A 17,760-nucleotide genomic window follows, 5' to 3' on the forward strand; every position below is an offset into this window, starting at 1 on the left:
TATCCTCCTTTCAAGACACTGTCCATTCCGTTCAGCTGCTCTTCCAGGTCCTTTGCTGTCTCCGACAGAATTACTATGTCGTCGGCAAACCTCAAAGTTCTTATTTCTTCTCCATGGATTTTAATTCCTACTCCAAGTTTTTTTTTCTTTTTTTCCTTTAGTGCTTGCTCAATATACACATTGAATAACACTGGGGATAGATGCAACCCTGTGTCACTCCCTTTTCAACTACTGCTTCCCTTTCATGCCCCTCGACTCTTATAACTGCAGTCCGCATCTCGTGGTCTCGCGGTCGCTTTCTCGCTTCCCGAGCACAGGGTCCCGGTTTCGATTCCTGGCAGGGTCAGGGATTTTCACCTGCCTCGAGATGACTGAGTGTTTGTGTTGTCTTCAACATCATTCATGAAAGTGGTGAGATTGGGTTGAGCAAAGGTTGGGAATTTGTACGGGCGCTGATAACCACGCAGCTGAGAGCCCCACAAACCAAACATCATCATCATCATCATCATCATAATCATCATCATCATCTTATAACTGCCATCTTGTTTCTGTGCAAACTGTAAATAGCTTTTCGTTCCCTGTATTTTACCCCTGTCTCCATCAGAAGGTAGTTATGGACAGGCACTGTTTACTTGCCAAGAATAAACATTATGTAGGTCTCAACTTCACTTATAAATCATAAATCCAAAGGAACAGCATGAAGCGCTCCTATTATCTCGACATTTGGCGGTTTGAGTTCGAGTTGATTTTCTTGGGATTATGAAGTCCCATTCCTTTCACACAGGTCGATGATGAATGTGTGTATCAATTCAGAACGTTAAGCGGCCAAGTTGGAATCCTTGTACCGGCGGTCTGCTGTTGCCCTCCAAACCCATTGTTTTCGGGTGAATGGAGCGTCGTACCGTGCCAAACAAGACAGTTGTGCTGTTCGTGGAACGCTGGAAACTGTTATCTGTCGTTTCCGGGACAATGGTTCGCCCGCTCGGTTACCGGATCTGGCTGGCCCAGATGCTCTTTTTCTGGGAATTCCTGAGAAACTTTGTCTTCCGGGGCGTATCGTGAGTACTCAATAACCCAAAAAGCCGCTGTTGACGAGATGCAGTCACGCGTACGCCAACATCCGGAACGTATGTTTTTGTTTTGGTGCATACTACCAATTCCCTAAACATGGAAAGCAAAGAGCTTGCAGTAGAAGATATTTGTTTCACAGTATCGAAGATCAAGAACTGCTCATAGCTCTTAAGGTATGCGTTTTAAGGTCCATGTTTGCTCGACATTTTTGTTTAGAACGATCATTCATGTCATATCCCTGAATATTGATCATCACTTCTGAAACACCCTGTATACTACACACGAGTAGGAGTGTGATGTGATTTATGTTAACAGATGATAGCAACGTAAAATACACAACATATTGATACATGGACGATGGCATACGCACTTGTCAGATATTTTTTAGGATTTGACATGTGCTGAAGGACAATTTCGCAGTATTCCACTCGATAATGATCCAATCAAAATCGGCCATGAGGTCCGTTAAAGAAATGACAGTCTTCTGCAATAACTTTACGCGTGCAGTGCACACAACTATCTTTATTTTAAATTTTCTTAGCAATGTTTGGAAATCACAGGTGTAGAAATCAGCAGCAAAGAAACTTCGTTAGGCATGAAGGCGCGATCAGATAGCCTAATGATTGATCCGATTGCTGGCGTTAATTAGATAATCTGGGGTCGAGCTACGGGCTGCCATGTATTTTAAATTTCACAATATATTCAATGAAAATCTGTTAAGTATTGTCTAAGATGTTTTTGCAGGTTTTCGGGAGTCAGTTGAGAATAATCGCGGACTGATATTTCTAAAAGCTGTGCATACGTAGTTGAAAAGAGGTCTTCTGGAAGTGCTGTTAAGCAGTAACAAACACGCGATTCGTGCACATTCGTACAACGATAACGGGAGGATACCGCAAAGAGAGGAAAAAACGGATCTTATGGATGAGCGAAATGAAGCTGGTCACATGTCTTCGATGCTGTTTTCGAAAAGATCCCAATAGAACTCTTCGCGCCGGTCGGGATGGCCGAGCGGTTCTAGGCGCTACAGTCTGGAACCGCGCGACCGCTACGGTCGCAGCTTCCAATCCTGCCTCGGTCATGGATGTGTGTGATGTCCTTAGGTTAGTTAGGTTTAAGTAGTTCTAAGTTCTAGGGGACTGATGACCATATATGTTAAGTCCCATAGTGCTCAGAGCCATTTGAACCATTTGAAGAACTCTTCCCACTCTGAATTGGACTCGAATTCTGGAGGGCGACGATACAAATCCCTGCCCGCCCATCCAGAATTAGGGTTTATGTGATTTTCGTAAATCATTTAAGGCAAGTGCCAGGATAGTTTCTTTGAAAAGGAGACTCCCGAATTCTCCCCCCGTCCTTCCCTTTCCTGTAGATAACAGACATCAACTTTTAAGAACCCGAAATTTCTGCTGCCACTGTTTAATACATCATTTTCGTTTACCAAGAACATAGGTGGTCCTATTACACTTCTTAGGGGGATACCCGATGTTATTTTCGCTTGTGTTGATCATTCGCCGGCCAGTACAACGTCGACTCTTCTTAGTCGAAATGACAATTGACCACCACCAAGGCCGTAGATAAGATGGAAAATTATTCTGTGACACCGACAACCAAATTTTCCAAAATTGTGAGCTCTTTCGATGTTAATGCATTTTCTGAAAATTGGTCTTGAAAGAGACGGAACGGCGCCATGTTCACCACGACCGCCGGACGCTCAACTATATTACACTACTGGCCATTAAAATTGCTACACCAAGAAGAAATGCAGATGATAAACTAGTATTCAATGGACAAATATATTATACTAGAACTGACATGTGATTACATTTTCAAGCAATTGGGGTCCATAGATCCTGAGAAATCAGCAGCCATAACAACCACCTCTGGCCATAATAACGGCCTTGATACGCCTGGGCATTGAGTCAAACAGAGCTTGGATGGCGTGTACAGGAACAGCTGCCCATGCAGCTTCAACACTATACCACAGTTCGTCAAGAGTAGTGACTGGCGTATTGTGACGAGCCAGTTGCTCGGCCATCATTGACCAGACGTTTTCGATTGGCGAGAGATTTGGAGAATGTACTGGCCAGGACAGCAGTCGAACATTTTCTGTATCCAGAAAGGCCCGTACAGGACCTGCAACATGCGGTCGTGCATTATCCTGCTCAAATGTAGTGTTTCGCAGGGATCGAATGAAGAGTAGAGCCACGGGTCGTAACACATCTGAAATGTAAGGTCTACTGTTCAAAGTGCCGTCAATGCAAACAAGAGCCACCATACTATCACGCCGGGTGATACGCCAGTATGGCGATGACGAATACACGCTTCCAATGTGCATTGACCGCGATGTCGCCAAACACGGATGCGACCATCATGATGCTGTAAACAGAACCTGGATTCATCCGAAAAAATGACGTTTTGCCATTCGTGCACCCTGGTTCGTCGTTGAGTACACCATCGCAGGCGTTCCTGTCTATCATGCAGTGTCAAGGGTAACCGCAGCCATGGTCTCTGAGCTGATAGTCCATGCTGCTGCAAACGTCTTCGAAGTGTTCGTGCAGATGGTTGTTGCCTTGCAAACGTCCCCATCAGGAATCGAGACGTGGCTGCACGATCCGTTACAGCCACGCGGAGAAGATGCCTGTCATCTCCACTGCTAGTGATACGAGGCCATTGGGATCCAGCACGGCGTTCCGTGTTACCCTCCTGCACGCACTGATTCCATATTCTCCTAACAGTCACTGGATCTCGACCAACGCGAGCAGCAATCGCTCTTTATCAAAGTCGGAAACGTGATGGTACGCATTTCTGCTCGTTACACGAGGCATCACAACAATGTTTCACCAGGCAACGCCGGTCAACTGCTGTTTGCGTATGAGAAATGGGTTGGAAACTTCCCTCGTGTCAGCACGTTGTAGGTGTCGCCACCGGCGCCAACGTCGTTCCGTATTAGCCTCCTCCTGAACCCACCGATTCCATATTCTGCTAACAGTCATTGGATCTCGACCAACGCGAGCAGCAATGTCGCGATACGATAAACCTCAATCGCGATAGGGTACAATCCGATCTTTATCAAAGTCGGAAACGTGATGGTACGCATTTCTCCCCCTTACACGAGGCATCACAACAACGTTTCACCTAGCAACGCCGGTCAACTGCTGTTTGTGTATGAGAAATCGGTTGGAAACTTTCCTCATGTCAGCACGTTGTAGGTGTCGCCACCGGCACCAACCTTGTGTGAATGCTCTGAAAAGCTAATCGTTTGCATATCACAGCATCATTTTCCTGTCGGTTACATTTCGCGTCTGTAGTACGTCATCTTCGTGGTGTAGGAATTTTAATGGCCAGTAGCGTATAATTGTCTCCATAGGAGTTTGTTAAATCAATAGTGTATGGCCCTCACTGAGCTGGTGTGCAAGATTTGCATGGCTGGATTACAGAGGCGGCGATATCGCGCACAACAGTGGTGCTATGAAACGTCCAGCAAGAGGTGGAGTAATTCACAGCCAGAATCCGCTCACGTGTAGCCCTCACACGCAGGTCTTATAAGACACCAACAGTACCCCTCACCTGGAATATGAAGACGGTGGTAAATGGTTGTTAACATGGGGCCGTGCAGGGAAAACGTCCCTCCAGGCGCGCGTCAGGCAGCTAGTATGCGGACGCCGGACGCGACGCCCACGCAGTGTCGGAGTCACCGGAAGGCAAGGGAGGGCAGGTCCCGCACAGGTATGTGGCCGCTGCCGAATTGCTTCCGCGACTCGTGACGTCACCCGCGCACACTTCACTCCTCACCAACCGCCAGTGATTACGAAACAGTTCCGCCACACCTATAATGTGACATTTTGGCAAGCCGTATATGCTTCAACAGTGGATCATATATACCGTTTCTTTTCCGCACAACTTATTCTATTCTAGAAGCGAACAGAGAAAGATGATTCAGTACAGAGACTGCATAGACGCTATTTCGTAAGCCTACGCAACGCAAGTATGCAAGCTTCCACGCGCCTGCGACTGTTGCGGACGTAACGGTTCTCGCGGGCGACCGTTACAACTGTAGCCAAGAGAGAGAGCTTCTGTAAAGTTTGGAAGGTAGGAGACGAGGTACTGGCGGGAGTAAAGCTGTGAGGACGGGGCGTGAGTCGTGCTTGCGCAGCTCAGGTGGTATGCCGGCACGGTAGCTCAGCGTGTTCTGTCAGAGAGCCGATTGTCCTCTGTATTAAAAAAGCTGAGGAAAGGAATCAATGATCAACTTGAACGGACGCCATGTGACGTCCGCACAGACCAAATGCAACGAACCATACTGAAAAAAAAGATGGTAGAGCACTTGCCCGTGAAAGGCAAAAGTCCCGAGTTAAGGTCTCGTTCCGGCACACAGTTTTAATCTGCCAGGAAGTTTCATATCAGCGCACACTCCGCTGAAGAGTGAAAATCTCATTCTAGAGAGATTCAATTGAGAGAGCGCTAACCCTTCCTCTCACCAGTTGGCTAAAATTTTGATAATGACTGGTATATGGTATCTACCAACAATTGACTCGCAAGAAAAGCTCTTCTTACTGTTCACTAACTCACCCTGCAAAACTTGCAATATTTCTACGAAAACATAAAGTCAAGAATTTTAGACACGGCGTCTGTAAAATGCATTCTGAGTTGTATAATTAGTTTGTCATTTTTTGGATTGCATTTTAAAATTGTAAGCATTTTTAGTGAGACGTCTTTGTCTTTTATTTTGCACTGGACAAGCCTTCTTTGATACCCTTTTCGTATAAACGAAGCAACTTGGGCGGAGCTTAACCACATATAAACCACGACCTTTTTTCTTCTCAGTCAGAAGGTGCTTACTTAAAACAAGTGACTTATAACTAGTGCCAACAAAGCTAATATATCACCATGGAAATTTTAAAGTTGTCATTTTTAAACAGTCATGGATAAAGGTTATGTTTCTTGCACATAACACACCACCATAGCTGAGGCCGCTAACGCTCGCCTGTGCGATGGGGCCCCAACTCGAAGCTAGAAGGTACGAATCGTGGTGGTAGTAGCAATTTTAACCGCCAGTATTTGGCTAGCAAGGGGAGTATATCCGGCGGCATCAAATTTTTTATCAACAGACTTTGCATAAATGTTCTGGATTACATTGCAATCCTCTCCGCAGTGGCTCTAAGCACTATGCGACTTAACTTCTGAGGTCATCAGTTGCCTAGAACTTAGAACTAATTAAACCTAACTAACCTAAGGACGTCACACACATCCATGCCCGAGGCAGGATTCGAACCTGCGACCGTAGCGGTCGCTCGGCTCCAGACTGTAGCGCCTAGAACCGCACGGCCACTCCGGCCGGCCCTCGAGGGGATGGCGATCCATCCGTTGGTAGGAAGATTAGGGTTTGACGCCTCTTCGACATCGAAGGCATTAGAGATGGAGAACAAGCTCACAATGTTTCAGGAATGGGGTAGCAAATCGGCCGTGCTCTTTAAAAGGACCGTCCCGGCATTTGCCTGTAGCGGTTTTGGGAAACCACGGAAAACCTACATCTGTATGATCGGAGCCGTATTTGAACTGTCGTCCTTCCGAATGCGAGTCCAGTGTGTTAACCACCGCGCCACCGCGCTCGGTGCGACCGTTGGACAGAAACGTTACACTCGCCTTGCTGCTATTTGAGAGGAGTAGACTGTTTTTCAGCTTTTACCTTCTCTCATCATCTTACAATACAAACGTGTCACCGCAAATGACACACATCCATTACAGTCACCCACACTCAGCAGGTGCACGTGAGAGATGTTTCTCCCATACCGTGAGGAAACGGGCCATCGGTGCGCGGAAGAAAAAAAACCTCTCCGATTAGTTGGCTGAACTATCTCCTGGGGTCTCCTAGCCAGTACAACACGACGTTTTATTACACCACTTCCCTAACGCAGCACCGCAAAAAGGTAAAATACTCACATTCGAACAGTATTCCCTCCGCCTGGCAGTGAAGCCCATGTCTGATGGTATTAAGCGGAGGTGACGTTCACATCGTTTGCCCTTTTTGTAATACGACGGCGTCAGTGACGAACTGCAAGCTCGGACTCGACAAAGATAGGAAAGGAAATCGTCTGTATCTTTTTCAAGGAAACCATACTGACATTTAAACTGTTTAGGTATACCACGGAGAACTCCAATAAACCCAATCTGAATATGTCAAGGCTGTCAATTCAACTAAGAACCTGGGTGTTAAAATTACGAACAACTTCAGTTGGAAAGACCACATAGATAATATTGTGGGGAAGGCGAGCCAAAGGTTGCGTTTCCTTGGCAGGACACTTAGAAGATGCAACAAGTCCACTAAAGAGACAGCTTACACTACACTCGTTCGTCCTCTGTTAGAATATTGCTGCGCGGTGTGGGATCCTTACCAGGTGGGATTGACGGAGGACATCGAAAGGGTGCAAAAAAGGGCAGCTCGTTTTGTATTATCACGTAATAGGGGAGAGAGTGTGGCAGATATGATACGCGAGTTGGGATGGAAGTCATTAAAGCAAAGGCGTTTTTCGTCGCGGCGAGATCTATTTACGAAATTTCAGTCACCAACTTTCTCTTCCGAATGCGAAAATATTTTGTTGAGCCCAACCTACATAGGTAGGAATGATCATCAAAATAAAATAAGAGAAATCAGAGCTCGAACAGAAAGGTTTAGGTGTTCGTTTTTCCCGCGCGCTGTTCGGGAGTGAAATGGTAGAGAGATAGTGACTGTCGTTCGATGAACCCTCTGCCAAGCATTTTAATGTGAATTGCAGAGTAATCATGTAGATGTAGATGTAAACTCAGTTCGAAAGAGTCCAGTGCCTGCCACTGTGCCATGTCGCTAGGTTTCTCGCAATGAACCGTCACACTTATTTGCATCGGAAACATCTACATGGAGTCTATATTTATGAACCCCTGCCCATTTAATGGAATTAATTTGGACTCTTCACTAGAGTAGCTTTTTTAGTTACGTCTTTCCTCTTCGAAAGCAGTTCGCCCGTCCAGTGCACCTATTCACCCCCTACGTCAGCTGCGTTTCATTCGGTACCTTGCGCCTCCTCTTTCCGGGTCCGCCCATTGTTAGCGGCGCGGGCAACGGTTTCCGCTTGTATCGGGCGGAAGTAACATCTCTACAAACTCCGCACGGAACCCTCTGTATTATTCTCAGCACCAGTGTTGCACCAACAGTTTCCGGCGTAGGCAAGCAGATAGATGGCACAATGAACATCTCGCAATATCCTTCTTCCGACGAAAGCCTTTTCCGTCTCCGGAGAAGTGGTCGCTTCTCTATTAAAACCCGTCGAATTATTAACCTTTTTCATCGGATGCTCACAGGGCTTAATTTCTGACCAATATAAAATCGAGCATTTCAACAAACATCTGCAAAAAATAAAAACGATAAGGTTCCTCGCGTTGTAGATATTGTGGTTTTTGATTTCCAGTAATGCTCTGGAAGAGTTTGTGTCGTTTCTTTTACATTGCTCCTTGCACATATATCAATGGCTGCACAACATCGTTAAGTAACAGCCCACTACGTCGATACAGAAGTGGAGATCCTATTAAAAGCCCAAAAAATGCTTAATGCTGAGTCTTTAATGTCATATGATTACTAAAAAAAATTCGCCAGCCCGCAGGTTTTCTTGAGTTAATTTTTGAGCCGATCTACGAGCATTGCATGGCACGAAAAAATAATCGCAAATGCCAAATATTCAACCGCTAAATGCGAAATCCACGTACCCAGAGATATTCTACTTCCCATACCCATATAGGTTCCATTTTCTGTCACTAAATATCGTAAATACCTAAAGGAGCTTACTTCTTCCAAGCTCTCTTCTTTCAAAGCTAATTTTACGGAACCTTCACGTAAGCTGGTTCTAGTCACTCTGGTTTTTCCTCCATTTACCCTTATTCACAATCCTTCACCACTTTTACAATCCCCTCTGTCACAAATTGCAGACCTTCCTCTGATTCAGCCAACTCCGCTTGATTACTGTGTACTCAAGTGTCCTCATCCTTTCTCCTTCTACTACCACGAGTTTCGCTTTTCCTAATTCTTTACAAAGACCGCGTTTTAAGTTTCTACAAAAACAATGGAATAAAAACTTTTCTTGATGCAAATCTATTAATCGTTTCTCAAAATATTAACGTCAGAACCAATTCTGCAGACATTTGTTTCTTCTCTAATGATGTCTCAAAAACATTGTTTCATACGGATTGTTGAGGAGTAAAGGAACAAAAACAAATCATTATACGATAAAACGGGTGTGAACGAGCAATGAATAGTGATTCGATATTTTTCTCCGACTAAAAAATCTATTTTTACATGCTGTGTTACAGCTGGCATTGTCGCAATGAAGAATGATGCGATTTTTTCATATGTTTTTACTGACTTCATCGATGAATTGTGACAAACAAATTGTTGTATACCGTTCATCACTAACTGTTCTCCGATCCTCCAAACCAGTGGTCGCGACATATCCAGTATAACAAAATAGAAAAAAAACAGCGGACAACTTCTTGGAAGTGTTTTGTTGAGGAAACAACTTTTGTGGGTTTCCGGCAGTCTTGGAATATCCAAATAGTTGATTGCTCGTTAGTTTCAAATGGTTGAAATGGCTCTGAGCACTATGGGACTTAACATCTGAGGTCATCAGTCCCCTAGAACTTAAAATTACTTAAATCTAACTAACCTAAGGACATCACACACATCCATGCCCGAGGCAAGATTCGAACCTGCGACCGCAGCGGTCGAGCGGTTCGAGACTCAAGCGCCTAGACTGCTCGGTCACAACGACCGGCGCTGGTTAGTTTGTATCTAAGAATCGTTTCTTGTCACTACATTGTAGACGCATTTTGCTTTCTTTCGTAGATTTTCTACGCACTTCTCCACACCAACTGACAAGCGTGATTTTGAGTCTCGGACAAATTGTGGAGAATTCATCGGAATCAGATATCTTTGACAGCTAAGTGTTGATGCAAAATCAAATGTACAGCTGTCTCCGATATGCCTAAGGATACCTCATGCCTACGGTAAATTACACGTTGCTGCTCTTCAGTTATGTAGCGCACAGAATCGATTTATTTAAAATACCATTTGGTTTTGGTCGAACTGCTCACGAGATTAATCGTTGACATAAGCACGACAGCTAAGAAGTTCTTCCAACCAATTGCAAAAGAGCCTTTTCTGAAATTGAATGAAGCCATCTGAAGCGTGGTTACTGAATTAGGCCTTTACGAAAATCGTAAAAAATATCCAACGAAATCGTGTAATTTACATTTTCCCACAAGCAACGCTCTTTAAACGCTCACTGTAAAGGACCTGATTTGGGGCATGTCATCTTGTTAAGAACAACTAATGATAAATTTTAAAAATAACAGTATAGTCACATATCACTAGCGTCATCTAGTTAGTCGTTTGGGGAAGTGGCTCTGTTTTGAGCCACCGCCGTGTTAACAAATGGAACAACGCAAACAGAGATGGCGTGGCAGCGACAATTCCCTTCGTCGTCTGCACACTTCCGTTTGCAGAATCAAGTGGCGACAATTCCCTTCGTCGTCTGCACACTTCCGTTTGCAGAATCAAGTGGCGCTCGTCGTGGAGAAGACGTCCGAGTGACATCGCTGCAGTTTTCGTTCTCGGCTCATACGCTGTACTGCATGGTTTGACGGATATGAGACTGAACTTAATGACAGCTACCAACTGAGAGAGTTTCGGACGCAGCTGAAAGCATAAAACAGATTTATCTGATAAAATAGATTTTTATCAGAATGATTTTAATTCAGCGCTTGTCATCAGCGAAGCACCTAATCCATCGTCTGGAATATTGTTGCACATAATATATATATGTTTAGTGAATGCAGTAGCTATTCTCAAATAAAATGGGAGATTATTTTAGAATGTATGTGGAAAGATATTCTTTAATAATTCTTGAATATGACTGTTGTGGTTGTAATTAATTGTTTGTTTGGTTAAGATCTTTAGAAAGTTAAAAGTAGGGATGGTGTTGTGTAACATGTAAATGATAACATCAACTTTCGAAGGATTGCAACACAGATGTGTATTAATAGTCACTAATTAATTAATGTTAACATACCAAATGCGCACTGTGCTGATTTTCGTCCTCTTAAAACCCTGCTATTGAGAATTCTTCGCTCGTTGGTAAACAGATGCGTGAGAATGATTTCATTGCATTTGTGCAAAGATCTTTCACGGAACAGAAAGGGATCTTAACGTTACACCGGGTTATGCAACTGTTTATGGTAAATAAAGGTTTTCTTTTCGCAAAGCTCGTCCAGAATTACTCCTACGAAATCCTCGTCTACTGGTGGAGAGTCCTTATTCACATATCTCCATTATTTATTACAAATACACTACTGGCCATTAAAATTGCTACACCAATAATAAATGCAGATGATAAACGGGTATTCATTGGACAAATATATTATACTAGAACTGACATGTGATTACATTTTCACGCAATTTGGGTGCATAGATCCTGAGAAATCAGTGCCCAGAACAACCACCTCTGGCCATAATAACGGCCTTGATACGCCTGGGCATTGAGTCAAACAGAGCTGAGATGGCGTGTCCAGGTACAGCTGCCCATGTAGCTTCAACACCATACCACAGTTCATCAAGAGTAGTGATTGGCGTATTGTTACGAACCACTTGCTCTGCCACTATTGACCAGACGTTTTCAATTGGTGATAGGTCTGGAGAATGTGCTGACCAGGGCAGCAGTCGAACATTTTCTGTACCCAGAGAGGCCCGTACAGGACCAGTAACATGCAGTCGTGCATTATCCTGCTGAAATTTAGGGTTTCGCAGGGATCGAATGAACGGTAGAGCCACGGGTCGTAACACATCTGAAATGTAACGTCCACTGTTCCAAGCGCCGTCAATGCGAACAAGAGGTGACAGAGACGTGTAACCAATGGCACCCCATACCATCACGCCGGGTGATACGCCAGTATGACGATGACGAATACACGCTTCCAGTGTGCGTTCACCGCGACGCCAAACAAGGATGCGACCATCATGATGCTGTAAACAGAACCTGGATTCATCCGAAAAAATGACGCTTTGCCATTCGTGCACCCAGGTTCGCCGTTGAGTACACCATCGCAGGCGCTCCTGTCTGTGGTAAAGCGTCAAGTGTAACCGCAGCCATGGTCTCCGAGCTGATAGTCCATACTGCTGCAAACGTCGTCGAACTGTTTCTGCAGATGGTTGTTGTCTTTCAAACGTCCCCATCTGTTGAGTCAGGTATCGAGACGTAGCTGCACGATCCGTTGCAGCCATGCGGGTAAGATGCCTGTCATCTCGACTGCTAGTGATACGAGGCCGTTGGGATCCAGCACGGCGTTCCGTATTACCCTCCTGAACCCACCGATTCCATATTCTGCTAACAGTCATTGTATCTCGACCAACGCGAGCAGCAATGTCGCGATACGATAAACCGCAATCGCGATAGGCTACAATCTCACCTTTATCAAAGTCGGAAACGTGATGGTACGCATTTCTCCTCCTTACACGAGGCATCACAACGTTTCACCAGTCAACGTCGGTCAACTGCTGTTTGTGTATGAGAAGTCGGTTGCAAACTTTCCTCATGTCAGCACGTTGCAGGTGTCGCCATCGGCGCCAACTTTGTGTGAATGCTTTGAAAAGCTACTCCTTTACATATCACAGCATCTTCTTCCTGTCGGTTATATTTCGCGTCTGTAGCACGTCGTCTTCGTGGTGTAGCAATTTTAATGGCCAGTAGTGTATTTCGATACAGGCATCTCGAACATATAGAAACCAATATTTTGTACGAGTATATCGTCCAACCGACCGACATAGTTGGGTAGCTTACACAGTGGGTAGAAACGGTTAGATATTTTATCTCATTGGACCGTAGCTGGTTGCTTTTCTTTTCATGACATACCTGGCTTCGTTGACTTTTCAGACATCCTGTAAAAATTCTGCAAACGGACGGAATACGTGTGTAATGTGGTATTTTTTCTTCTTGTTTTCAATTATAATGGAAGTAACTTCTTCTCCGTTGTGCAACTACGAGTTGGCCGGCCTGAGTGGCCGTGCGGTTCTAGGCGCTACAGTCTGGAACCGAGCGACCGCTACGGTGGCAGGTTCGATTCCTGCCTCGGGCATGGATGTGTGTGATGTCCTTAGGTTAGTTAGGTTTAATTAGTTCTAAGTTCTAGGCGAATGATGACCTCAGAAGTTAAGTCGCATAGTGTTCAGAGCCGTTTGAACCATTTTTGAACTACGAGTTGCAAAATATCGAGTTCATCACAATATGGGTCTAGCCTCGACGACAAATTTCTCATAGTTCAGTAGCACGACGGCCACGCGCGCCCCCTGACAGCTCACTTCAATGAGCCTTGCTGTGACCACGTCCTGTATGCGCCAAGTCCCCAGCACGCCATCGCCAGACGTCGGCGCCACACCGTTTCCGTGTGCTCTGCGCCCAACATTCTCATCCATTTACTCATCGCCAGTCCATAATACCACTTTTTATCTAGTGTACACTTCCACCATCAGTATTATGTGCTTCTAATGTTCGTATGAGCAGTTGCCAGCGAGCTCGTGCGCATGCGCAGAGCTGAATTCGCGTATGAGCTGTGCCTTCCTCCCGCTTCTGGCTACTTGAAGCGTTGCTGTTGGCTGTACGAGCAATAGCAGCAAGTAGCCAGATGCTACCCGTAAACATTTTTCCGGCGCGCCCAAGCTGCCAGTTTCGCGCATGCGCAGAGCAAGCTAAGTTATAGTGGGGGGGGGGGGGGGGTCCTTCCCCACGTGACCCGTGTATATGTGTATATGCTTCGTGTCTTCGTAATATTGCTGGTCTCATCGTTTACAGCTCCCACGTCAAATGAAATCAAAACACATTTCTGTGGCCGGGAGCCATCAGGTGAATTAATATACATTCTCATAACCATGAAAGACCAAAATAAGTTAGTAGTTTCAATTTTCTGATATTATATTATTTCCACGTTATTAGCAATCAACCATTAATGCCTTAATTAAGCTATTTCTGTCTGTTTTATAGAGAAATTCGCTTCTATTATTTTTTTTTCCGCTGAGGCAGTTAGTTTATTTGAAACGAAGTGTTTCATTCCGCACTATCGGCTACTTTCAACTTCTTTCAATTTCTAGTGCAAATTTTCATTTTCTGGGACGAATGACATTATACCATAATAAAGAACCAAACATTAGAATACAGTACTGGACCTCCAAGAAAATTGGTATCACGAAAACCACATGAAAAGCTGAATGTCAGGTACTTCAGAGTGCATCTGGACATAGAAGTGTGCAATTAGAGCGGAATGAACCATTTTAGTATGGTTTACGAAATTCCGATGCTGTTGGCGTACTCTTTGATGTCCTGTTCCATTTATGACACTGTAAGATCTCTTAATGCTATATACGTACGAACATACGTAAACATTTACTTGAAGCTGACTAAGTAGTCAAATTTGGTCAGTAGTTTTGAACTAAATATTTCTTTTTTCAAGTATAGTGTCCGCACTCGTGGTCGTGCGGTAGCGTTCTCGCTTCCCATGCCCGGGTTCCCGGGTTCGATTCCCGGCGGGGTCAGGGATTTTCTCTGCCTCGTGATGACTGGGTGTTGTGTGATGTCCTTAGGTTAGTTAGGTTTAAGTAGTTCTAAGTTCTAGGGGACTGATGACCATAGATGTTAAGTCCCATAGTGCTCAGAGCCAAATATAGTGACAGCTGTAGCAGGATTTTACAAATCTGCCTTCTGTGAAAGTGTTTTTCGAAAACAAGGCACTTGTCTAGTACTTCCTCTAGGCCTGAAGTTATTTCTTAATTTGTGTTTACGTCTTAAATTTATAGAATGCCATTCTGACAGCATACCGTGTTTTATAATTTTAACTCCCCACATGGCTTCATATTTATTCCTAGAGTAGAATATAAACTGTCAGTTGTACAGTTTCTTTGCTTCAGAGACAACCTTGTTAATTTTTTACACATTTTGAAATAGTCATGAAATTTATTGTTCTTTATTCCGGTGTAAGCTACACAAGAAACTGTTTCATTTCCCTTTTTTTTGTAAGAAATTTGTATTCCATCCTACTAGCTTTTTGCAGTGCTGTGTACATTTAAACCTGTTGGAAATGCCACATAACAACCCTGCAGAGTACGAATTAAAAAAAAAAAAAGAATCTGTCAAAGTCACCCGTTAGCAAAATGTTATGGTACTTCGAGCTGTGGTGTCTAATTTTTAAATGATATTTTGCCAAGAACTGCTCCCTTATTTGCATACTTTATCTGGGTGGGACATGATAAAACAATTGCTGTAAGTACAACTCTGTATGTCCTATCAACAACATGCCGCAGGGCTGCACATGGTCACGTGATGCCCCACCACGTACGACATTCCACCAGAAATACGACGAAAAGCGTATGAGCAGAGCAAGCACCAAGCACGGGCTGGCTACGTCATCGTAGCTGCGCATGCGCAGTACAGTCTGTTGTCTGGCGCTCTCTGGTAACTGCTCAAACGGACCTCTAGTCTACACCAAAGCCATTCAAGGTCTCCGGAAGCACAAAGCGTCTAATTCAATTGGTGACGAGTGCAGTGTGCAACTACGATATCCGGTAGTTGGCTTGCCGTGTATTTGGGGCGTAACGGTGGGCAGGAAACGGAAGCGGGCACGGAGCTCGGTAAATGGTGACCGGCTGTGTGGGGATGGCAGCCCCCCTCCCCTCTAGCGGAAGCGCTTCCGCGTACTGGGACGGGGCCGAGGGATCACCGCGGGCCCAGAGCCACGGCGGGCCGCGTTAACAGCCCCAGCCGGAAGAAGCCTTCAGCGGCCGTCACCGTCCCAGCGGCGCTCGCCCCTCGCCACGCGACACGTCAGCGCATTGTCGCGGGGGCGGAAGCGCCGAGGCGCGTATTGTGCCCTTCCGCCGCTGGCTGCACCCGCGGTCGCACCGTGCGTGTCTGAGGTGGCGTGCACCTCACCTATCGGACTGACTCACCACCCCGTGTGTGTCGCCTACACCTCAAGTGACTCACCGCCCCTCTCCCCTATCGAGTTCTCCTGTCAAAGGGTGCCAGGCAGGAGCGCCGCGTGCGCTACTCAGCGCCCCGGTTGCTGCCCTCAGCTCATTGTTACCTCTTTCTACACTGGAGCATCCCCTAAAACATCACAGGACGCCGACTGTCTCACAATTTTGTGCCGGCCCCTCTCCCCTGGCGAGTACGTACAATGCACAATTCGCGAAACATATCTGTTTTAGTTGGAAATTAATCTATAAATTAAAACAAAAAAACTTGCCTTCCAATTTCCTGTGTGCCCCGAGAGGAGAGCAAGACGGGATGTACTTAATATTATTCCCTCCGTACACGAGTAATTTTGGGTCAGGCTATTTTTAAATCAAGGCCTTGCGAACTGTAATTATTTGTAGCCTCCAAGATGGCGGTGGCTGAGCAGTTCCTTGGTTTGAGGAACGACGCCAGTACCGTAGGGACACATCCCTGGTTAGGAACAGATAATGGCATTCTAATACAGAGTTCCCTCAGAACTCGCTGGTAAGACGGACATAGCTTTTTATAGGTGACATGGCGCGCACCTTTTTTATGTTCTGTAAAACACGACGGATGACATCAACACAAGATAAAATTCAAAAATCAAATAACAATACAACATGCCGACAGCACATGATAACCACGGCGCCGTTAACTCGGGCGCTCTTAACAAGTGCCGGAAGCCAACACACACACAAATCTCAGACAAGTCTCGCTTCTTAAAACGCAACAATAAAAGCCAAGCGCACATGAATAGTCAAACCACAGTCTTAGAAGTGCCTTAACGACACCAAACGCGACTATTCCACCAGGTTAATAATAACACAGTGACAAAAATACAGAACATACCACTAAATGCTGTTACACAACCAAATTGACGAAATCGTGTTGTTCACGTCCAAGAAGATCACATATACTAAGCAGCAGTAATTCACTATGTATATACTGTACAAAACCGCCCTTCTTAGGCAGACTTTACCTAACACATCGAATGCCAAATATACCATACATGAACGCAACTCCGGGCAGGACTCCAGTTAAGCAAATAAATTAGTACAAAAAATATTGCAACGAGCCACACAGTCGGCCGGTGTGGCCGAGCGGTTCTAGCCGCTTCCGTCTGGAACCGCGCGACAGCTACGGTCGCAGGTTCGAATCCTGCCTTGGGCATGGATGTGTGTGATGTCCTTAGGTTAGTTAGGTTTAAGTAGTTCTAACTTCTAGGGGACTGATGACCTCAGAAGTTAAGCCCCATAGTGCTCAGAGCCATTTGAACCATTTTTTTTTCGAGCCACACACACACAGCAAAAAGTTCCAACAACGCCGTCCCACATCGGAACGAAGTTCAGAAACCGCTGCTGGAGCTTCAAGGGGAAAATCTGACGAGCCAACCGAGCCCACACCTTAACCTGGCAGACGACTCCAAAATTCAGCAACTAGTTGTCTCCGGGCCAGAGCATCACAGGACCACACTGGACCACAAAATCAGAAAGGCAGGAAGAACAAGTACGCCGACTCCAATTAATCACCACCGCACGGCCAGCACAGCGGCGAGTCGCCTCCGCCGCAGACCATTCTGCTCGTATTGCGAGGCACAACAACCTTAGCGCTAGTCACTAGCAGGTCA

General features: G+C 45.4%; 1 protein-coding gene across 1 annotated transcript in view; it reads right to left on the reverse strand.

Moving 5' to 3' along the window:
• Positions 1 to 17,760, reverse strand: part of LOC124788474 — a 70,191-nt gene that overhangs the window by 38,702 nt on the left and 13,729 nt on the right. Inside the window, exon 3 of the mRNA XM_047255745.1 lies at positions 13,002 to 13,038. Within this exon, the coding sequence (XP_047111701.1) occupies positions 13,002 to 13,038 (37 nt within the window). The remainder of the gene's footprint in view (positions 1 to 13,001; positions 13,039 to 17,760) is intronic.

This window comes from Schistocerca piceifrons, chromosome 3 (genome assembly GCF_021461385.2).
Source record: "Schistocerca piceifrons isolate TAMUIC-IGC-003096 chromosome 3, iqSchPice1.1, whole genome shotgun sequence".
NCBI lineage: Eukaryota > Metazoa > Arthropoda > Insecta > Orthoptera > Acrididae > Schistocerca > Schistocerca piceifrons.